A 20,286-nucleotide genomic window follows, 5' to 3' on the forward strand; every position below is an offset into this window, starting at 1 on the left:
ATCTGTTTTAAGAAGAGGAATTTCAGTATTGTTCTGTAATTTTTTGTTTGTTTTTTTCACGCAACAATGCATTCTGGAAATCTTTCTTTCTTTTTTCTTTTTTTTTTTTTCATTATAGCTGGTTTACAGTGTTCTGTCAATTTTCTGCTATACAGCATGGTGACCCAGTTACACATACAAGTATACAATCTTTTTGCTCACATTATCATGTTCCATCATAGGTGACTAGACATAGTTCCCAGTGCTATACAGCAGGATCTCATTGCTTATCCATTCCAAAAGCAATAGTCTGCATCTATTAACCCCAAGTTCCCAGTCCATCCCACTCCCTCCCCTTCCCCCTTGGCAACCACAAGTCTATTCTCCAAGTCCATGCTTTTCTTTTCTGTGAAAAGGTTCATTTGTGCCGTACATTAGATTCCAGATATTAGTGATATCATATGGTATTTGTCTTTCTCTTTCTGACTTCACTCAGTATGAGAGTCTCTAGTTCCATCCATGTTGCTGCATGGAAATCTATGTTAGGGTTTGTTTGTTTGTTTGTTTGTTGTTTTGTTTTGACAGCTGTAGAGTGTTTGATCATAGGCTATACCCTAATTTAACTCGTATAGGATTGATTGACCAATATTGTTTTAAGAGTGACTCTGTGGAATCGATGTTTACTTTATTCCTCATTATAAAGCATAGCCATCCCAGGACCACCCATGAGTTTTTGATTGTTTGGCTGCTGCATGCAGCGGCTTGATATGGGCTCTCAGTCTCAGACCAGGAATTGAACCTGGCTGTAGTAGTGAAAGTGCCAAATCCTAACCACTAGACCACCAGGGGAACTCCCCAGTTTTTCTTTTATAAATTATCCATTCTTAACGTCATTTCAGTAGAAATGATTGGCTTCTTGAACCATGGATTCTGCATCTGTGGATTCAACCAGCTTGCAGATACGGAACCTACAGCTACAGAGGGCTGATTGTATGTTATGGACCTTATAATTCCTAATCATATATTTTCATTACAGCTCTTAATAAAGTGTGGCAAATAAATGTCGTGCAGATATCTGTTACTATATCCAGACTATTTGCAGATCCTGTTATTTTGATCTCTCCATACTTACTAGCAAAGCCATGAGCAGCCTTAGAATTTTTCTGAGGTTAGTTAGCACTTGAGGCAGCTATTGTCAGTCAGTTGGAGTTAGTGTTCCAGATGAAATCTGTTTATCAGTACTCCGTGTTTTTTGTTTGTTTATGTATTTATTTATTTTCTTTTTTCTTTTTAAGGCTGAACCCATGGCATATGGAAGTTCCCAGGCTTGGGGTTGAATCAGAGCTCTACCTGCCAGCCTATGTCACAGCCACAGCAACGCCAGATCTGAGCCGCCTCTGCAGCCTACATCACAGGCTAAGTGGATTCTTAACCCACTGATCAAGGACAGCAGTTGAACCCGTGTCCTCATGGACACTTGTCAGATTGTTATTGCTGAGCCATGACAGGAACTTCTAATACATTGTTTTTTTTGTTTTAAATAGCATGCTTGATTTTTGTTGTTGATTGTTGCTAAACTTGTTTATTGCCAGATAAACAATGATTACTGGAGTTCCTGTCGTGGCTCAGCAGTTAATGAACGTGACTACTACCCATGAGGATTTGGGTTCAATCCCCGGCCTTGCTCAGTGGATTAAGATCCGGTGTTGCCATGAGCTGTGGTGTAGGTCGCAGATGCAGCTTGGATCCAGCATTGCTGTGGCTGTGGCTGTGGCCCGTAGCTGAAGCTTCAATTTGACCCCTAGTGTGCAAACTTCAATATGCTGTGGGTGTGGCCCTAAAAAGCAAAAAAACAAGCAAACCTATTACCATTCAACATACTGAATAATAGTCAATTTCTTTTTTCATGTGTATTCTTAGTACACTCAGAAGAAGCCTTGTTTTTACTGGCAACCTGTTATTACCGCTCAGGAAAAGCATATAAAGCATATAGACTCTTGAAAGGACACAGTTGTACAACACCGCAATGTAAATACCTGCTTGCAAAATGTTGTGTCGATCTCAGCAAGTAAGTTTCTAAATCTTTTCTAATTTTGTTCTACTTACATTGTAGAATTCTAGGTAAAATCCTTTTGATGGACTAAACTTGATTGACTCCTTTTCTCCACTCTTTTTGGTAATAGAGATTTGCTGCTTCAGTAACTTGAAATGTTTACACTGTTACCTGTGGTATTATTATTTTTGTTATGGAGAGATTTCATTCTTACGGTAATAAATAATAGAATTTAACTCTGGAGAAACCTAAGTTATAACTGATTCCTATCATTTCCTAAGATGATTCTAAGTATTATTTCTTTTCCTTTGCTTTCATTGCTAACCCAATTGGAATAAGCCCAAAAAACTATTTACCAATTCACCTGATATTAATGTTCCCTTGTGTCTAGATAGTTGTATAATTATTTGCCTTTCAAGATCATTCTATGTGGGAATTATTACTCCTTTGAGGCAGATTCAGGAGAGTACCTCTTCTGCATGTTATAGTTAAACCAAACCAGCTATTCTGAATATGGAATCAACTAGAGATTTAGGTAATGTTCTAACTTTTTTCTGTGCTGTGAGAAATAGAATAATGATAAAGGTGACTAAACAGATAATGTAAAAGCCTATGTGTGTATTTAGTTTGTAGGTTTACACTAAGATACAAATAAGCCTCAAGTCTCCATAGTCTGTTTGTCCAGTGTCTAATTGATAACTTTTAAATTAAAGCTAGCTAAAATATCTGAGACGTTTGTTACTGAGTTACTTGTATTCCAAAGATTCTAATGTTAAATTCTCTAAAATCTATTTGTCAGTTTCATAAGCCAATACTTAAATTAGACATTCTTATCCCATTTACAAATATTTATAGTTTTTTAAAAGTCCTACTGATAAAAGAACCTAAGATTATCACCTTTTATGTTTAGGATACGGTGTAAGCTTACTTGAGAATTTTTCACATGATGATTTGGGAAAACATTAAAACACAACCCATTACAAACTCTGATATGCTGAAAAATATATAGTGAAATCAGGGCAAATTTTTTCCCCTTTGGGAAACATTTGTAATTTTCTATATCAAGAAAATATAATTGACAAAAAGAAATGAAGCGTTGTTCAAGTTTCATTTGTAAAAAATAACTGAGGCCATTAAGTATGCATTTTTATTACTTATGTAGTGTGCTTGCAAATTCCAGCGTCAAGGAATTACATAACTAAGAAGGATCACATCTTTTAATGAAGAACCATTTACATTTTCCCCCCAATATAATGGTCTTCCATTTCTTTTGACATGCGTAATATGTATGTTGTTCAGGCTAAATTTGAACATACAGAAACTTGTTTTTAAAGGCAAGACTGAATTTTTTTTTTTTGTCTTTTTGCCTTTTTGTCTTTTTAGGGCCGCACCCTCGGCATATGGAGGTTCCCAGGCTAGGGGTTGAATCGGAGCTGTAGCCCCTGGCCTACACCAGAGCCACAGCAACGCCAGATCAGAGCCACGTCTGCAACCTACACCATAGCTTACGACAATGCCGGATCCTTAACCCACTGAACAAGGCGAGGGATCGAACCCACAATCTCATGGTTCCTAGTCGGATTCATTTCCACTGCACCAGGACTGGAACTCCAGGACAAAAAATTTAAGATCATAAACTACCAAGTTCCCAAATGATTCTCAATACATGTTTATTGCTATTTTATGGGTACCATGAACTTTTTACTTCATCTCCATAGTAAGAGGTATATTGATAATGAAGAATGTCTTTATACACAGTGCTTTTTGTATTGACTTTTTTTTTTTAATGTGTAAATTTGTGTTTTAAAGGCTTGCAGAAGGGGAACAGATCTTATCTGGTGGAGTGTTTAATAAGCAGAAAAGCTATGATGACATTGTAACTGAGTTTGGTGATTCTGCTTGTTTTACTCTTTCGTTGTTGGGACATGTATATTGGTAAGTAAGAATGATTCAAATTACTAGAAAATTGTTTCCAGTAACAAAATACTTTGTGGTTTAAAAAAACAAAACAAAACAAAACAAAACCCGCCTTTGTTGGGGAGTTGCTGTCATGGTTCAGTGGTTAACGAATCCGACTGGGAACCATGAGGTTGCCAGTTTGATCCCTGGCCTTGTTCAGTGGGTTAAGGATCTGGCGTTGCCTTGAGCTGTGGTGTGGCTCGGATTCCGCGTTGCTGTGGCCCTGGCATGGGCCAGGGGCTACAGCTCCGATTCAACCCCTAGTCTGGGAACCTCCATATGCCGCGGGTGCAGCCCTAGAAAAGGCAAAAAGACAAAAAAAACACCTTTGTTGATCTGTGTTTATCAAAAATATTTGGCTGAATAGTATATAGTCTTACAGTTCCATGACCTTGTTAAACCTGTAAAATAGCAGAGATGTTGAATCCTGTTTTTGACTGCCTACTTTGTCTTAATGATAAGTTGCTGCAGTAGCACTACCTAATAATTGAGTGCACATGTACGGTTCTTGTTGTTGTTGTTTTAACTTTGAATGAGGAGACTTGAATGAGGAGACTACCTTCATGTGATCCACTGAGGAAAAAGAAGAAAAAAAAAAGTGAAGTTTTTTCTATAACATTAAATACATGCTCTGCTCTTTATAAAGAAGTTTGAAGGCACATTTCAGTAATAAAGAAGAGCAGTTTCCATGGAGTTCTTCTGTTAAGGATCTGGTATTGTCACTGCTGTGGCTTGGGTCACTGCTGTGGGGCAGGTTTGATCCCTGGCTCGCGACTTTACAGGTCGTGGCAAAAAAAAAAGAATAGTAGTTCCCATCTGGTATGTTATAATGAATTTGAGAAATTTCCTACAAAATAATAGTGATTTTTGGAGTTCCCATCATGGCTCAGTGGTTAACGAATCCAACTAGGAACCATGAGGTTGCGGGTTTGACCCCTGGCCTTGCTCAGTGGGTTAAGGATCCTGCATTGCTGTGAGCTGTGGTGTAGGTTGCAGACTCAGCTTGGATCCTGAGTTGCTGTGGCTCTGGCGTAGGCCAGCGGCTACAGCTCCAATTTGACCCCTGGGAGCCTCCATATGCCATGGGAGTGGCCCTAGAAATGGCGAAAAGACAGAAAAAAAAATTAAAAAAAAATAATAATAGTGATTTTTAAAATAACTTTTAAAATTATTTAAAATTTATTTACATGTATTTAAATTAAGTCTTGTAAAAGCAAGTGAGAATGAATTCAGAGTTGTTATAATAATTTTGTTCTCTCTGATTTTTATTCTGAAATACTCTAAGTTGGGGAGTAATTAAGTAATAGGAATTGTTTAGCTGCCCATGGGAGGCTATCTCGTGTAAATGTCATTTGTGGAATGTGGGGGAAATGTTTAAGGATTTCTTTTCTAAGAATTAGGTTAGCATCTGTTTTAAGATAGATTGATTCTAGTTTAAATAGTAGTTTTTAAAAAAAAAATGAAAGTGTCTTTTTTTTGTCTTTTTGTCTTTTTTGTCTTTTCCAGGGCCACACCCACAGCATATGGAGGTTCCCAGGCTAGGAGTCCAATCAGAGTTGTAGCCACTAGCCCATGCCAGAGCCACAGCAATGCAGGATCTGAGCCATGTCTACAACCTACACCACAGCTCACAGCAACACCAGATCCTTAACCCACTGAACAAGGCCAGGGATCAAACTCACAACCTCATGGTTCCTAGTCTGATTCGTTAACCACAGAGCCACAACGGTAACTCCTGAAAATGTCTTTTTGAATAAAATAAATTATTTGCTGAAATTTGGAACTCATTTTCGGATGGCATCACTCTTTTGAGAACAGGAGTAAGTAAAGATACAATATCAACATCTTCATTTATCTTAATAGAAGGACTTGGAGTGATGTATTAGTTCATATAACTATGATTCTTGTCATTTATTCAAAAAACCTGAAAATCCACCTCCTATTATAGCTAGACACCATACTTTGCACTAGGAATGTAAAGGTAAATAACTCACCATCCCCTTCTCCCTCCCCCAAAAGTTTATAATAAAGTAGGAGGAGAGAAGCAGTAAATCAAAATATAAATTTTGGAGTTCCCTCCATGGCTGAATAGAAATGAATCTGACTAGTATCCATGAAGATGCAGATTTGATCCCAGGCCTCACTCAGTGGGTTAAGGATCTGCTGTTGTGGTGAGCTGTGGTGTAGGTCACAGATGCAGCTTGGATTAGGCGTTGCTGTGACTGTGGTGTAGGCCAGCAACTACAGCTCTGATTCGACCCCTAACCTGGGAACCTCCATATGCTGTGGGTGCGGCCCTAAAAGACAAGAAAAAAAAAAGTTTATAAATTTTTATCATCGAAAAGTGCTATGATAAATTTGAGCAGTATTTTGTTTAAATGAGGGAAAAATCACTACTGCCTAAGAAGAGAGGTAAGATAGTAACAGAGAAACTTGATAGAAAAGTCTTTTTTATTTCTTTGACTTCTCAGTAACAAGGAAATTAGAAATTAGGGTAATTCCCATTGTAGCTCAGAGTTAACCAACCCAATGAGTAGTATCCTTGAAGACATGGGTTCAATTCCTGGCCCCACTAGTGGATTAAGGATCCAGCATTGCTGTGAACTGTGGTGGAGGTCACACATGTGGCTTGGATCTGGCATTGCTGTGGCTGTGGTATAGGCCAGCAGCTGCAGCTCAGATTCAACCCCTAGCCCGAGAACTTCCATATGCCATGGGTATGGTCCTAAAGAAGAAAATTAGAAATTAGGAAATGGGCAAAGTACTTAAATGGGCACTTTACCAAAGAGGATATGTGGATGGTAAATAAACATATGAAAAAGTGTACCAAGTCATTAGCCATTAAGGAAAGGCAAATAAAACTACCATTAGAGGAGTTCCCTGGTGGCTTAGTGGGTTGAGGATCCAATATGGCACTGCTGTGGTGTGGGTTCAATCCTTGTCCTGGGAACTTCCTCATACCATGGGTATGGCCAGAACAAAAAACCTAAAATACTACCATTAGAAGCCACTACATGCCTATTAAAATGGCTAAAATTAAAATTACTGACAAAACCAATTGCTAATGAGGATGCAGAGCAATGGAATTTCTCATACATCGTTGGTGAGAATGTAAAATGCTACTTGTGTGTGAATATTCATAACAGCTTTCTTTGTAAAAGCTCCAGAATAAGATCAACTCAAATTCAGTGGGTGAATGAATAAAAATTACATTCATACAATGAACTACTCAGCAATAAAGAGGCACAAACTATTGATAAACATAATAATGTGGATAGATTTCAAGGATATTATGGCAAGTGAAAAAAGCCAGTTTCAAAATTTTACATACTATATGATTTTATTTACATAACATTGTTATGACACAATTAGAGTAACAGACAAATCAGAGGCTCTCAGAGGTTAAAGATGGGGCAGTGGTGTGGCTATAAAGAGGTAATTGATGGATTTTCTTTGGGATGTTGGAGCAGTTCTATATCCTGATTGCAGTGTTAGTTACACAAATCTTTACATATGATAAAAATTTCATAAAACTACACAAACGAATGCAAGTAAAAACGCTGCAATCCAAATTAAGTCTGTGGTTTAGTTTACAATGTTATACTACTGTGAATTTCCCAGTTTTGATAATTGTAATGTGATTATATAAGTTACTATCGAGAGTAGTTGGGTGTAGGAGTACATGGGAACTCTATACTATTTTTATAACTTCTTTAGGAGTCTAAAATTATTTCAAAATAAAGTTTACTAAAACAAAGTAGGAGAATGTGTTAAATCACAAAAATGCTGTATATGTATTACTATTTTAAAACAAGATCACTTGTTTTGAAGTGATCCTTTTAGAAGGTACAGTTGTGTCAGGTCCTAACCATGAGGAAGGAAGGTTTTTCACCTTCTTCGTAGAAATAGGTTATTTTTATTCATCATAAAGATTAGAACTTTAAGTATCCATGGAGTGCCCTGGTGGCCTAGCAGTTAAGAATCCAGTGTCACTACTGTGGCTTGGGTCACTGCTATGGCATGGATTCAGTCCCTGGCCTGGGAACTTATGCATGCCATAGGCACGGCCAAAAAAAAAAAAAAAACAGTTAAGTATCCAGTGTGGCACAACCCTGCTCCAAAAACTGGCTTTTCATTTCAGCCATCATATGCCTGTCTTGCAACCAAAGTGGTGCACAATAATCTAGATACATACATATATGCAGTTTTGTAGCTACAGCTTGCTATGGTTATCTTTATCTCTAGTAATTCGATAGATACCTAATTGATCTTTTTGTCTACAACAGCACATGAGACTTCCGTCTTTAGGACACAATTGATCCTAAGTCTGGTCCTTAGATTAACCTATTTCTTTGCAGTGCCATTTAAATAATTTTATTATCCCAATTCTTTGAAAAACTCCTTTCTGAATTTTAGTTTAAAAAAAAAAATCTAAAGTTGGAACACTCCAAGCAGTTTCTCTTTCTGTTGAATAGAGATCTATCTCCCAGATTCAGTTATTATAATTCCACATCTGCCTTCTTCCCCAATTAGCTTTTATATTATTTACACACACCAGTATTTATCCATGTGTGTGCACATGCCTGCGCATGCACATGTGTATCTGATCTCTTCTTAGCAGACATTTTGTTTAAATTTCTTTCATTTTCTGGACTACTAATCAGATCATGGCCTTCTGCTCTGGCACAGTGGGTTAATGGTCTGACCTCCCCAGCCCATCACAGTGGGATAAGGACCCAGCATTGTCATAGCTGTGGCATAGATTGCAGATGCAGCTTGGATTCAGTCCCTGGCCCAGGAACTTCCATATGCTGTGGATATAGCCAAAAAAGGAAGAAAAAAAAATCAGCCCTGCCAACTTATCAGAGGTTTAAGAAAATTTACCTTTTGCTAATGTAAAAAAGAAAATAAAATTTAAATAATACTGGAGAAGAAATTTTCATCACAATCAATCACCTCTTACATTTTCATAATATTTTAATAGATTATTATATCTTTGCTGAAACAGTTTGTCCCCCACTTTTCTGGCCTATTATTATTTAGTAATTCATACAGTCTACTCAGTGCAACTTTTAAAAGTATTAAAGTGCCTGTTTTATGTTGCATTGTACAAGCAAAGCAAGGGAATGAGGTTATTGAAAACAGGAAAGAGATAATGTAAAAATAAGGAATATGGAGCTCCTTCTGTGGCTCAATGGGATCTGCAGCATCTTGGGAGCGCCGGGATGCGGGTTCGATCCTCGGCGCAGCACAATAAGGATCCACGTTACCGCAACTGTGGCTTAGTTTGCAGCTGTGGCTTGGATCTGATCCCTGGCCTGGAAGCTCCATAGGCCTTCGGGTGGCCAAAATAAAAGATAAATCTAATTTCATGTCCTCAGAAAGCTTATAATCAATTGCAAGAGAGCACACATGAAAAATAAATATGCAAACCATGGTTAGTTACATAGATGAAGGAGCTATATAACATGAGTTAGTTTAGGTGGGAAGCAGTAAGCATTGTTGGAAGCTTGAGATAATCCACAAACACTGAGATTTCACCATACTTTTCCTTTCCTAGCCTTATGTTAAAAGTTGCCAAGCAGTGATTTGCCACTTTCCACTCCTATTACTTTGAAAAAATACTCTTTGTTTCCTATTATTTAGTTACTCTTCTATCCATGGTAAATGATTTTATCATTCTTTGTTTTTTTTGTTATTTCCCCAATAAAATTTTTTTCTGCTGTACAGCATGGTGACCCAGTTACACATACAAGTATACATTCCATTTTTGCACATTATCATGCTCCACCATAAGTGACTAGACATAGTTCCCAGTGCTACACAGCAGGATCTCATTGCTAATCCATTCCAAAGGCAATAGTCTGCATCTGTTAACCCCAAGCTCCCAATCCACCCCACTCCCTCCCCCTCCCCCTTGGCAACCACAGGTGTATTCTTCACGTCCATGATTTTCTTTTCTGTGGAAAGGTTCATTTGTGCCATATATTAGATTCCAGATATAAGTGATATCATATGGTATTTGTCTTTTTCTGACTTACTTCACTCAGTATAAGAGTCTCTAGTTCCATCCATGTTGCTACAAATGACATTATTTCATTCTTTTTTATGGCTGAGTAGTATTCCATTGTGTATGTATACCACATCTTCCTAATTTAGTCATCTTGTCACATTCTTGTGACAATTAACCTTTAAGAAATTTTGTCTAGGAGTTCCCGTCGTGGCGCAGTGGTTAACGAATCCGACTAGGAACCATGAGGTTGCAGGTTCGGTCCCTGCCCTTGCTCAGTGGGTTAAGGATCCAGTGTTGCCATGAGCTGTGGTGTAGGTTGCAGACACGGCTCGGATCCCGAGTTGCTCTGGTGTAGGCCGGGGACTACAGCTCCGATTCGACCCCTAGCCTGGGAACCTCCATATGCCACGGGAGTGGCCCTAGAAAAGGCAAAAAGACCAAAAAAAAAAGAAATTTTGTCTAAATACCCCTTAGATATAGAGGGTGGGTTTTTTTTGCTTTTTAGGACCACACCTGTGGAATATGGAAGTCCCCAGGCTAGAGGTTGAATCAGAGCTACAGCTGCCAGCCTGCACCACAGCCACAGCAACACAGGATCTGAGCTGCATCTGCAACCTACACCACATCTCACAGCAACACCAGACACTTCCCACTGAGCGAGGCCAGGGATGGAACCCACAACCTCATGATTCTTAGATTCGTTTCTACTACACCACGTCAGGAACTCCAGGTATAGACTTTTTTTTTAATGGCCATACCCCCAGTATATGGAAGATCCCAGGCTGGGGATTGAAACCGACCCACAGCTGTGAATTAGACTACAGCTTCAGCAACACCAGATCCTTTAACCCACTGAGCCAGGTCAGAGATTGACCCATGCTTATGCAGTGACCTTTGCTGCTGCAGTTGGATTCTTTGGTTTTTTTTTTTTTTGGTTTTTTGGGGGGTTTTTTTGTGTGTGTTTTTGCTATTTCTTTGGGCCGCTCCCGCGGCATATGGGGGTTCCCAGGCTAGGGGTCTAATCGGAGCTGCAGCCACCGGCCTACGCCAGAGCCACAGCAACGCGGGATCCAAGCAGTGTCTGCAACCTACACCACAGCTCACCGCAACACCGGATCGTTAACCCACTGAACAAGAGCAGGGACCGAACCCGAAACCTCATGGTTCCTAGTCGGATTCGTTAACCACTGCGCCACAACGGGAACTCCTGCAGTTGGGTTCTTAACCCACTAGGCTATACTCCTTAGGTATAGACTTTGATACATCATTTATTCTAGTTTCCTAAGGAGATCTTTTTGGTTCAGTGAGATACACTGACAGTGCATAAACAGATTACATGTTTTAATTGTTAGTTGCTTTTGAAAATCTAAGAATCCATTTGGTCCTTTATAAAGCCTTAGTTTTTTAGAAGAATTACTGTATCATAATATTTTTTTCCTATTAGATAATGAATTTTGACCTTAGACCAGAGTGAACAGTATTTTTTTAACCTGAAAACTCCAACAAGTCTCACTAAATAAGTTAACCCTCAATCCCATCTTCCCTCCTACTTTTTTTTCTCCTTTTACTTTTATTTTTTCTTCCCTCCCATTTAAAAGTTAGGGAGGCAGCAGTGCTGTTCTAATAGTTTTCAGATTGTTTCAAGTATATAGGATCCTAGAAATGTTTCCATATTCCGTCTTTTTTTTTTTTTTTTTTTAAGGGCCTCGCCCAGGGCATATGGAGGTTCCCAGGCTAGGGGTCTAGTCGGAGATGTTGCCACTGGCCTACACCACAGCCACAGCAATGCCAGATCCGAGCCACATCTGCGACCTGCACCACAGGTCATGGAAACTCGGGATCCTTAACCCACTGAGCAAGGCCAGGGATCGAACCTGCAACCTCACGGTTTCTAGTTGGATTCGTTTCCACTGTGCTATGATGGGAACTCCTCTATATTCTAAATGTAAGCCATTATACACTTGATTTAGAAAAAAACATAATTCATTAAGAGCTACCACCTCTACTTTGTTAAAAAAAAAAATCTGATCATTTCAATATCCTTTATTTAAAGCATTTAAGTCACTTTCAGCATTGCTACTGGGGTTATTTTTAAAATCAAGACTAAGACTGAAACATTTGGGCGTTTCGATACCTCCTTCAGTAATTCTAACAGACAGGAAATTGAAAGCAATTTTCATATTTAACAGGGCAATGATTTACATTCCTTTCAATTCATATTCTGTTTGCTTTCAACTGACTTTTAACTTGAATTGCCACAAATAATAGAGATTGGAAGATGGTAAGAAAGAGATATTGGGATTTCCATTGTGGCTAAGTGCTAATAAACCCAACTAGTGTCCATGAGGTTGCGGGTTTGATCCCTGGCCTTGTTCAGTGGGTTGAGGATCCAACATTGCTGTGAGCTGTGGTGTGGGTCGCAGATGTGACTCTGATCTGGAATTGCTGTGGCTGTGGTGTAGGCCAGCAGCTGGAGCTCTGATTCAACCCCTAGCCTAGGAATTTCCATATGCTACAGGTATGGCCCTAAAAAAAAAAAGGAGAAATTGATAATTTAAGGAAGAATAGAAGAATATTCTTAAAAGTTACATAAGATTTCCCTGATTTTTTATATCAAAAGTTTCTTTATAATAGATTTCTTTTTAAATTTTATTGGAGTATAGTTACCTTACAATGTTGTATTAGTTTCAGATGTACTGTAATAGATGTCTTTAAAAAGTTTTGTAGCTTATCTAATCTATTTGTTTGTCTTTACAGCAAGACAGATCGACTTGCCAAAGGATCAGAATGTTACCAAAAGAGCCTTAGTTTAAATCCTTTCCTCTGGTCCCCCTTTGAATCATTATGTGAAATAGGTAGGTTTGTAGGGGTGGCTGGAGGAGGATTCTCCCATTTCTTCTTCCTCTTTTTTTTCCCCTGCTTCATTTTTGGAGAATGATACAAATTACCTATCCTCAAGAAAAAATTTTTCAAAGTTAAGGAGTTTTAAAATTGAGAATAAGAAATAAGGTAGAGTCATATGTTTCAGGAATAAATGTGGCCTTTCTTGTGTCTTGAGTTTTATTGTGAGTATAACACTAGCTGAAATAGCTTTCTGGATAAGAAAAGAAATTAATACAATGCCCAGAGCAGAAAATGTTCTATAAATAAGACCTTGGTAATATGGGAAAAAAGTATTTCAGTATATATGCTGTAGGATACATGAAGGATCATTTAAAAACATTGTTGTATCTATATAGAGAAAAGTGCTTAAAACTAATATGATTTCTACAAGGTTTCACCTCTCCACCCTCACTTCTTACCTTGAGCAAAATGAGATATAGTTGCTTTGTGCTTTAAAACAAACACAGACATTTGCATTTTCTGTGATTTATTATACTTAAAGTCAATGTCATTGCAGTTTAGTTTTATTTCCCAAATTTTAAATTTATAGCTTTATCTTAGTGAATTTTTATAATAAATTAATGGATGGGCTTATGGGAGATAAAATCTGATTCACTAAAACAAACAGAACTGTAAAACTCTAGATAAGGCCTTATTTCTGCTGATTTTGGCATGCTTGAAAAGAACTTTAATCCTCATTTCCTCAAAGGCAAGCTTTTTTTTTTTCCTTTCACAGGTGAAAAGCCAGATCCTGACCAAACATTTAAGTTAACATCTCTACAGAACTTTAGCAACTGTCTGCCCAACTCTTGCACAACACTAGTATCTAATCATAGTTTATCTCACAGACAGCCTGAGACAGTTCTTACAGAAACACCCCAGGACACAATTGTAAGTGTATCATACACTGGTGTTTGAAATATTGTGAAAATGAAAAACAATGATCTGAACGCCATAACGTATTGTAAATGACATGGTAGAAATTTTCTGTTTCAGGAATTAAACAGACTGAATTTAGAATCTTCCAATTCAAAGTACTCCTTGAATACAGATTCCTCAGTATCTTATATTGATTCAGCTGTAATTTCACCAGATACTGTCCCTCTTGGAACAGGAACTTCCATATTATCTAAACAGGTTCAAAATAAACCAAAAACTGGTCGAAGTTTGTTAGGAGGACCAACTGCTCTTAGCCCATTAACCCCAAGGTAAGACAAATAGAAGATACTTTAAAATGTGCTATGATATTAAATGATCATACAGTAATTCCTGTTATTAGTAATATAAATTAATATGAACAGCAAACTTCTAAATCATAATGAAAATAAAAGTATTTAATAAGTCAATAATGAACCTTTTCGATTTTCAGAAAATGAAGTGAAATAAATGCAACCCCTGTGATAAAAATTTCATATTAAATATTGGAGAAATTTTTAAAACTTAAGAATGCCTTGGAGTTCCCGTCATGGCTCAGTGGTTAACGAATCTGACTAGAAACCATGAGGTTGCAAGTTCGATCCCTGGCCTGGCTCAGTGGGTTAAGGATCCGGCATTGCCGTGAGCTATGGTGTAGGTCGCAGAAACGGCTCAGATCCTGCATTGCTGTGGCTCTGGCGTAGGCCGGTGGTTACAGCTCCGATTTGACTCCTAGCCTGGGAACCTCCATGTGCCGGGGAGCAGTCCTAGAAAAGGCAAAAAGACAGACCAAAAAAAAAAAACTTAAGAATGCCTTATTCAGGAGTTCCCGCTATGGCCCAGTGGGTTAATGATCTGGCTTGTCTCTGTGGCATTGCCAGTTCAATCTCGACCTGGTGCAGTGGGTTTAGGATCCGGTGTTGCCGCAGCTATGGCATAGGTCACAGATATGGCTTGGATTCAGTCCCTGGCCTGAGAACTTCCATATGCTGTGGGTGCAGCCAAGAAAGGGAAGGAAAAAAAAGAAAAAGAAAGAATGCCTTATTCAGCTGGTGTATTCATTAAGAGATACTGTTTTTATTATGACTGGGTATCAGTGAATAACAGTGAACCTTTTGAAATGTAATATTTATGATATAATCAGAGTGACAGCAATGGTTATTGTTAAAGTGCTGTGTTCCAAAACATGGAGGAAGGATTAACACCTATCAATATGAAATATATTGTCAAAATTATCAGAAATATATATATATGTGTGTGTGTATAAATATAGAAACTCTGCCTAGCCAAAATAATCGAAAAGTTATATGCTAGAACAGACTATGAATTGGGTCCTGGGGCCATGTAGCTGCTAAAATAGTATGACCCTAAGGTTACAAAACTCATTGAATCCACAGATGGGTTCATTGGTCTCTAGAGACACTTTCTCTGTAATAGGGTCTAAATCCCATAAATTCCAAGAATTTGAAGTAATATGATAATTTAAAGCCACTCTTTATTTCTAATAAATCTCCTGAGATCAGTAGTTGCCGCTCAATTTAGTTCCCTCTTTGATTTTTAATTTTAATTTTAGTTATGGTGGGTGGAATAGTCTGAATTCACAGCTTATTTTTAATCTACCCCTCAGATCTAAATGCCCCCAAGACTGATTTGCCATTCTTTTCCTTTTAGACCTTCTAATTTAAGTATACTGCTGCTTTATATATGCCTTGATGACTTTTTGACACCTTGATTTCAACCTCTTCTCAGTTTTGGGATTTTGCCATTAGAAACCCCAAGTCCTGGAGATGGATCCTATTTACAAAACTACACTAATACATCTTCTGTAATTGACGTGCCATCCACCGGAGCCCCTTCAAAAAAGGTATTTTCCATGTAAAATACAGTTTTGGTACTGATGAAAGAAATTCATTTAAAATTCCAATCTGTTAAAGGCAATTTCAGAGAGAATCTAACTTTATTTAATTGATGTTGCCTTAGAGTTAATTGATCTAAATGTAGAAGGTCATCATTATTATAGCTTCCTGGTTATAGCAGGAGACACAAAGCAGGTTGCTCCTTTGGCCACATAAGTTTATAACTCACATGTATAGTTTATTTCAACATATAGCTAAATAAACATTCAGATTTTTACTTTTAATTTCTTTTTTTTTTTAACAGAAATTATACCTGCCATAGTTTTTACTTGTCCCCACCACTATGTTTGGGTTTTTGTTTTTCTTTTTCTATTTAGGGCCACACCTACAGCATGTGGAAGTTCCCAGGCTAGCTGTCAAATCAGAGCCGCAGCTGCTGGCCTATGCCACAGCCACAGCAAATGCCGGATCTGAGCCACATCTGTGACTTATGCTGCAGCTTGAGCAATGCTGGATCCTTAACCCATTGAGCGAGCCCAGGGATCAAACCTACATCCTCATGGATACTAGTCGGGTTCTTCACCCACTGAGCCACAAGGAGAATGCCTGTGTTTGCTTTTTAATTGTACTAAATATTAACATAAAAAAAATTGACTCACATAAAGCCATCCATTTCTGATAATAAAATTTCTATGATGGATCCTCATAGATGGGGAGTAAATTTGTAGTAAAATGAAAAGTGTTTGACAGTATCCTTAGAGTAAATACTGCGACCAGAAAGTGCCATTTACTTAAAACGTATCTGTGGTGCAGCATATCTTATGTGAGAGTTAAACTAGGTTATATAAAATGCCTATTGCCAAGCTTAACATCTAAGAAATGGAAGCTAGATGAGTCATACTGGTATGCGAATGACTGCTATAGGTCCTTTACCCTCTTGGAGACATCTCTTTTTGTTTTTACTCTTTTACTCTTGAGTCTACAAAAAAAAATTTTTTTTGCCACACCTACAGCACGTGGAAGTTCCCAGGCCAGGGATCAAACCGGAGCCACAGCAATGACCGAAGCTGCTGACAACGCTGAATCCTTAACCCACTGTGCCATAAGAGAACTCCTGCAAAATTTTTTCCATGATAGCTTCTTTTTTTTTTTTTTTTTTGGCTTTTTAGGTCTGTACCTGAGGCATATGGAGGTTCCTAGGCTAGGTAGGGGTCAACTGGGAGCGACAGCTGCCAGCCTACACCACAGCTCACGGCAACACCTGAGCCTTAACCCACTGAGCAAGGCCAGGGATTGAACCCACAACTTTATGGTTACTAATCGGATTCGTTCCACAATGGGAACTCCCCATGATAGCTTCTTAATGAGTGATAATAGGAACTACAAGAGTGGTAAAAAAGGGACTTAGTAGTTAATGTGTGGATTGTTTTAAATTGATTTTTTAAAGTTGGCAACTACCTGCTGTTATATGGGAGTGAAATATAATTGTGGAAATTAGTTTATTACAGTCATGAGAAGGCATAGTAGGATGGTAGTTAGCATGCCAGGTGAAGTAGGCCAGAACCAGGTGAGTCAGAGTAATTAAGGACAAGTTAGACAGTGAATAGGTACGTGATTTCAGCGCCCAAATAGTAAAAGCCACCTCCTGTCTCAGCCTCTTCTGCCTCTGGTCTTGCCTTATTCTATCATAAGACATGCCTGAAAAAGCTACATACTTCTAGGTCTGACCTAAAAATATCAAACTGAGTAGTGAGTTCAGTAGGTAGTTCTTTGTTGAATAAGAAAGGGCCAGAATTGACTTTTCAGTTTTGTCCCTTGGGTGAATGTAGAGGTCTCAATCTGGAGGAGGAGAAGAAACGATTATAAAAGTTTTATTGTAAGGTGGTGATATATTAGGTGAAGATATTCAGTGGGTAATTCATTATAGAGGAAAGAATATGGCCACGTGATAGAAATAATAACTGAAGAGTTAAAATGTCCAGGCTCTCCTAGAGAAAGAGGGAATAGCTAAGGAATTTAATATAAAACAGTAAAAGAAAGAATGGCCAGCAAGTGAAGTGGTAGGACAAATAATCAAGATATTATACTATTTTGGAAGTTACACAACTTTGAAAAAGGAGGGCATGCATGACCAATGATGTTAAATGCAGAAAGTGGCAGTTCCCATTGTTGCTCAGCGGTAACTAGTATCCATGAGTATGTGGGTTCGATCCCTGATCTCACTCAGTGGGTTAAGGATCTGGCATTACCATGAACTGTGGCATAGGTCACAGAGGTAGCTCAGATCCCACACTGCTGTGGCGTTGCTGTGGCTGTGGTGTAGGACAGCAGCTGCAGCTCCGATTCAACCCCTGGCCTTCCATATGCCACAGGTGCGGCCCTAAAAAAAAGGGCAGAAACGGCCAAATTAAGGCTTTCCTATCTGGTGAGAAGGTGATTATTAGTGAGTGTTAATAATGTGCAATTTGAGAATTAAGTGCAGTGACTATCACAGTAAGAGTTAGTTTTGGAGAAATTTATTTAGTAATTTTTTTGTTTGTTTTTTGGGGTTTTTTTTTTTGTATTTTTTTAGGGCTACACCCTTGGCATATGGAGGTTCCTAGGCTAGTGGTCAAATCGGAGCTGTAGCTGCCGGCCTACACCACAACCACAGCAACCCAGGATCTGAGCCGGGTCTGTGACCTACACCACAGCTTACAATGCCAGATCCTTAACGCACTGAGCAAGTCCAGGGATTGAACCTAAGTCCTCATGGATACTAGTCGGGTTTGTTAACCACTGAGCCAGGACGGGAACTCGGGTAATAAGATTTTTTTAATAATCCACTGACATAATAGTCAGAGGTCACTTTATAAAGAAGCCAAGTGATGAAAATAAATAGAAATAAGGTGATAAATTAGAGAAAATAGAAGGGGCAAGCAGAGAGCAATTGATAGAAGACTGAACACATCAGAAAGAAGTACTCATTCTTGGAGTTCCTGTGTGGCCCAGCGGAAACGAATCCAACTAGTGACCATGAGGTTGCAGGTTCGATCCCTGGCCTCGCTCATTGGGTTAAGGAACTGGCGTTGCTGTGAGCTGTGGTATAGGTCACAGACATGGCTTAGATCTGGCGTTGCTGTGGCTGTGGCATAGGCCAGCGGCAACAGCTCCAATTAGACCCCTAGCCTGGGAACCTCATGTGCCGTGAGTGCAGCCCTAAAAAGCAAAAAAAAAAAAAAGAAGAAATACTAACTCTAAGGGCAGTGTTGTTAGAATTTGAAATATAATCAGATTTTTTTTTTTTTTAGTCTCCTGTGAATTGCTGTGGATCTGTTTTTACTAAGTGTCAAAGAAGGGGTGTAAAGTCTTAACTGGTTTTTGGTTTTTTTTTTTTAATGTATACTTAGCTAAATAATAAATCTTGAGAATAGTAGCTGTCTTAAAGTTTTTTAGCACTTACCTTAGCTGAAATTATAATAAGTGGCTTCTAGGAATTTTGAGCCTTTCCTTGGAAACCAAAGTGAAAGATGAAAGAGTAGTATAAAGGTAAAAATACTTAGATTAATGTGAGGAAATAGGCTGATGTTCATTCTCATATAACATTAATACTTAAAATGACATAAATATGACATAGTTTGTGCTTTCAGATGACAGAATATATTATGAAATCTTGCATTGGGAAAATGTAAATGGACCTATCATGATTCCTTTTATCATTTACAGTGTAATATATAATTCACAAACCTTAGACTTATGTGTTTTACAGTCTGTTACCAGAATCGGCCAAACTGGAACAAAGTCTGTCTTCTCACAAAGTGGAAATAGTCGAGAGGTAACCCCAATTCTTGTTGCGCAAACACAAAGTTCTGGCCCACAAACAAGGTATTTATTATGGTGTCATTATTTAATATTCTTCAGCTTTTCTTGTTGCACAACATGATTATAATTCTTCAGTTTAGGCAGATTTTGACTGTTCCAAAAATTCTAAAATGACTACTGCAAATTTTGAGTATGTTGAATTTGAAAATTCTAACTTACTGGAAAAGCTAGTTTAATTTTTAGTTGAGTATTATAATACAAATCAACACAAGAGTTAGCTAAAATATCTTCTTATTCTACTTGCATATAGGCCAGGCCAGGGATTAAACTTGTGCCACAGCAGCAATGGGAGCCACTACAGTTTCAACCACAGGTCCTTAACCCACTGTGCCACAAGGGAACTCCTCTCTTATTCTTAGGGTTTTTTTCTTTATCATTAATCTTAAGCCATTTGATTGTGATGTGCTCTAGTGTGTTTTCTCCTTTCTTGGCCTTCAGATTCATTGAGCTCATTGATCTGTGAGTTAATGGTTTCATCAAATTTAGCTAATTTTTTGGCCATTATTTCTCCAAATACTTTTCCTGCCCATGTCCCTCTCTCATTCTGAGACTCCAAGTACCTATATATTGGACCGTTTATAAAATTGTCCCACAGTTCACTAATACTCTGCTTTTTTGTTTCTAGTCTTTTTCTTCTTTTCCATTTTGGATAGTATTTACTACTGTGTCTTCAAGCTAAGGAGTCCTTTTTTCTGCTGTGTCTTATATGCAGTTAATCCCAGTCATGTGTATATATGTTGTTGTTTTTCTGTCTTTTTTGCCTTTTC

The 20,286-nt window shown here is 38.2% G+C and overlaps 1 protein-coding gene across 7 annotated transcripts in view; it reads left to right on the forward strand.

Moving 5' to 3' along the window:
• Positions 1 to 20,286, forward strand: part of CDC27 (cell division cycle 27) — a 68,327-nt gene that overhangs the window by 13,476 nt on the left and 34,565 nt on the right. For 5 of the 7 annotated variants that reach the window (XR_007131713.1, XM_047757265.1, XM_047757268.1 and 2 more), the window contains exons 3-9: positions 1,900 to 2,047; positions 3,842 to 3,967; positions 12,762 to 12,859; positions 13,624 to 13,778; positions 13,884 to 14,095; positions 15,552 to 15,666; positions 19,407 to 19,522. Coding sequence is in view for 6 of the 7 variants with exons in the window: in XM_047757265.1 (XP_047613221.1) it covers positions 1,900 to 2,047; positions 3,842 to 3,967; positions 12,762 to 12,859; positions 13,624 to 13,778; positions 13,884 to 14,095; positions 15,552 to 15,666; positions 19,407 to 19,522 (970 nt within the window). In the remaining variant the exon portion in view is untranslated. The remainder of the gene's footprint in view (positions 1 to 1,899; positions 2,048 to 3,841; positions 3,968 to 12,761; positions 12,860 to 13,623; positions 13,779 to 13,883; positions 14,096 to 15,551; positions 15,667 to 19,406; positions 19,523 to 20,286) is intronic. The other 2 variants (XM_047757270.1, XM_047757267.1) reach the window with 1 other exon arrangement.

Source organism: Phacochoerus africanus, chromosome 14, assembly GCF_016906955.1.
Source record: "Phacochoerus africanus isolate WHEZ1 chromosome 14, ROS_Pafr_v1, whole genome shotgun sequence".
NCBI classification, from domain to species: domain Eukaryota; kingdom Metazoa; phylum Chordata; class Mammalia; order Artiodactyla; family Suidae; genus Phacochoerus; species Phacochoerus africanus.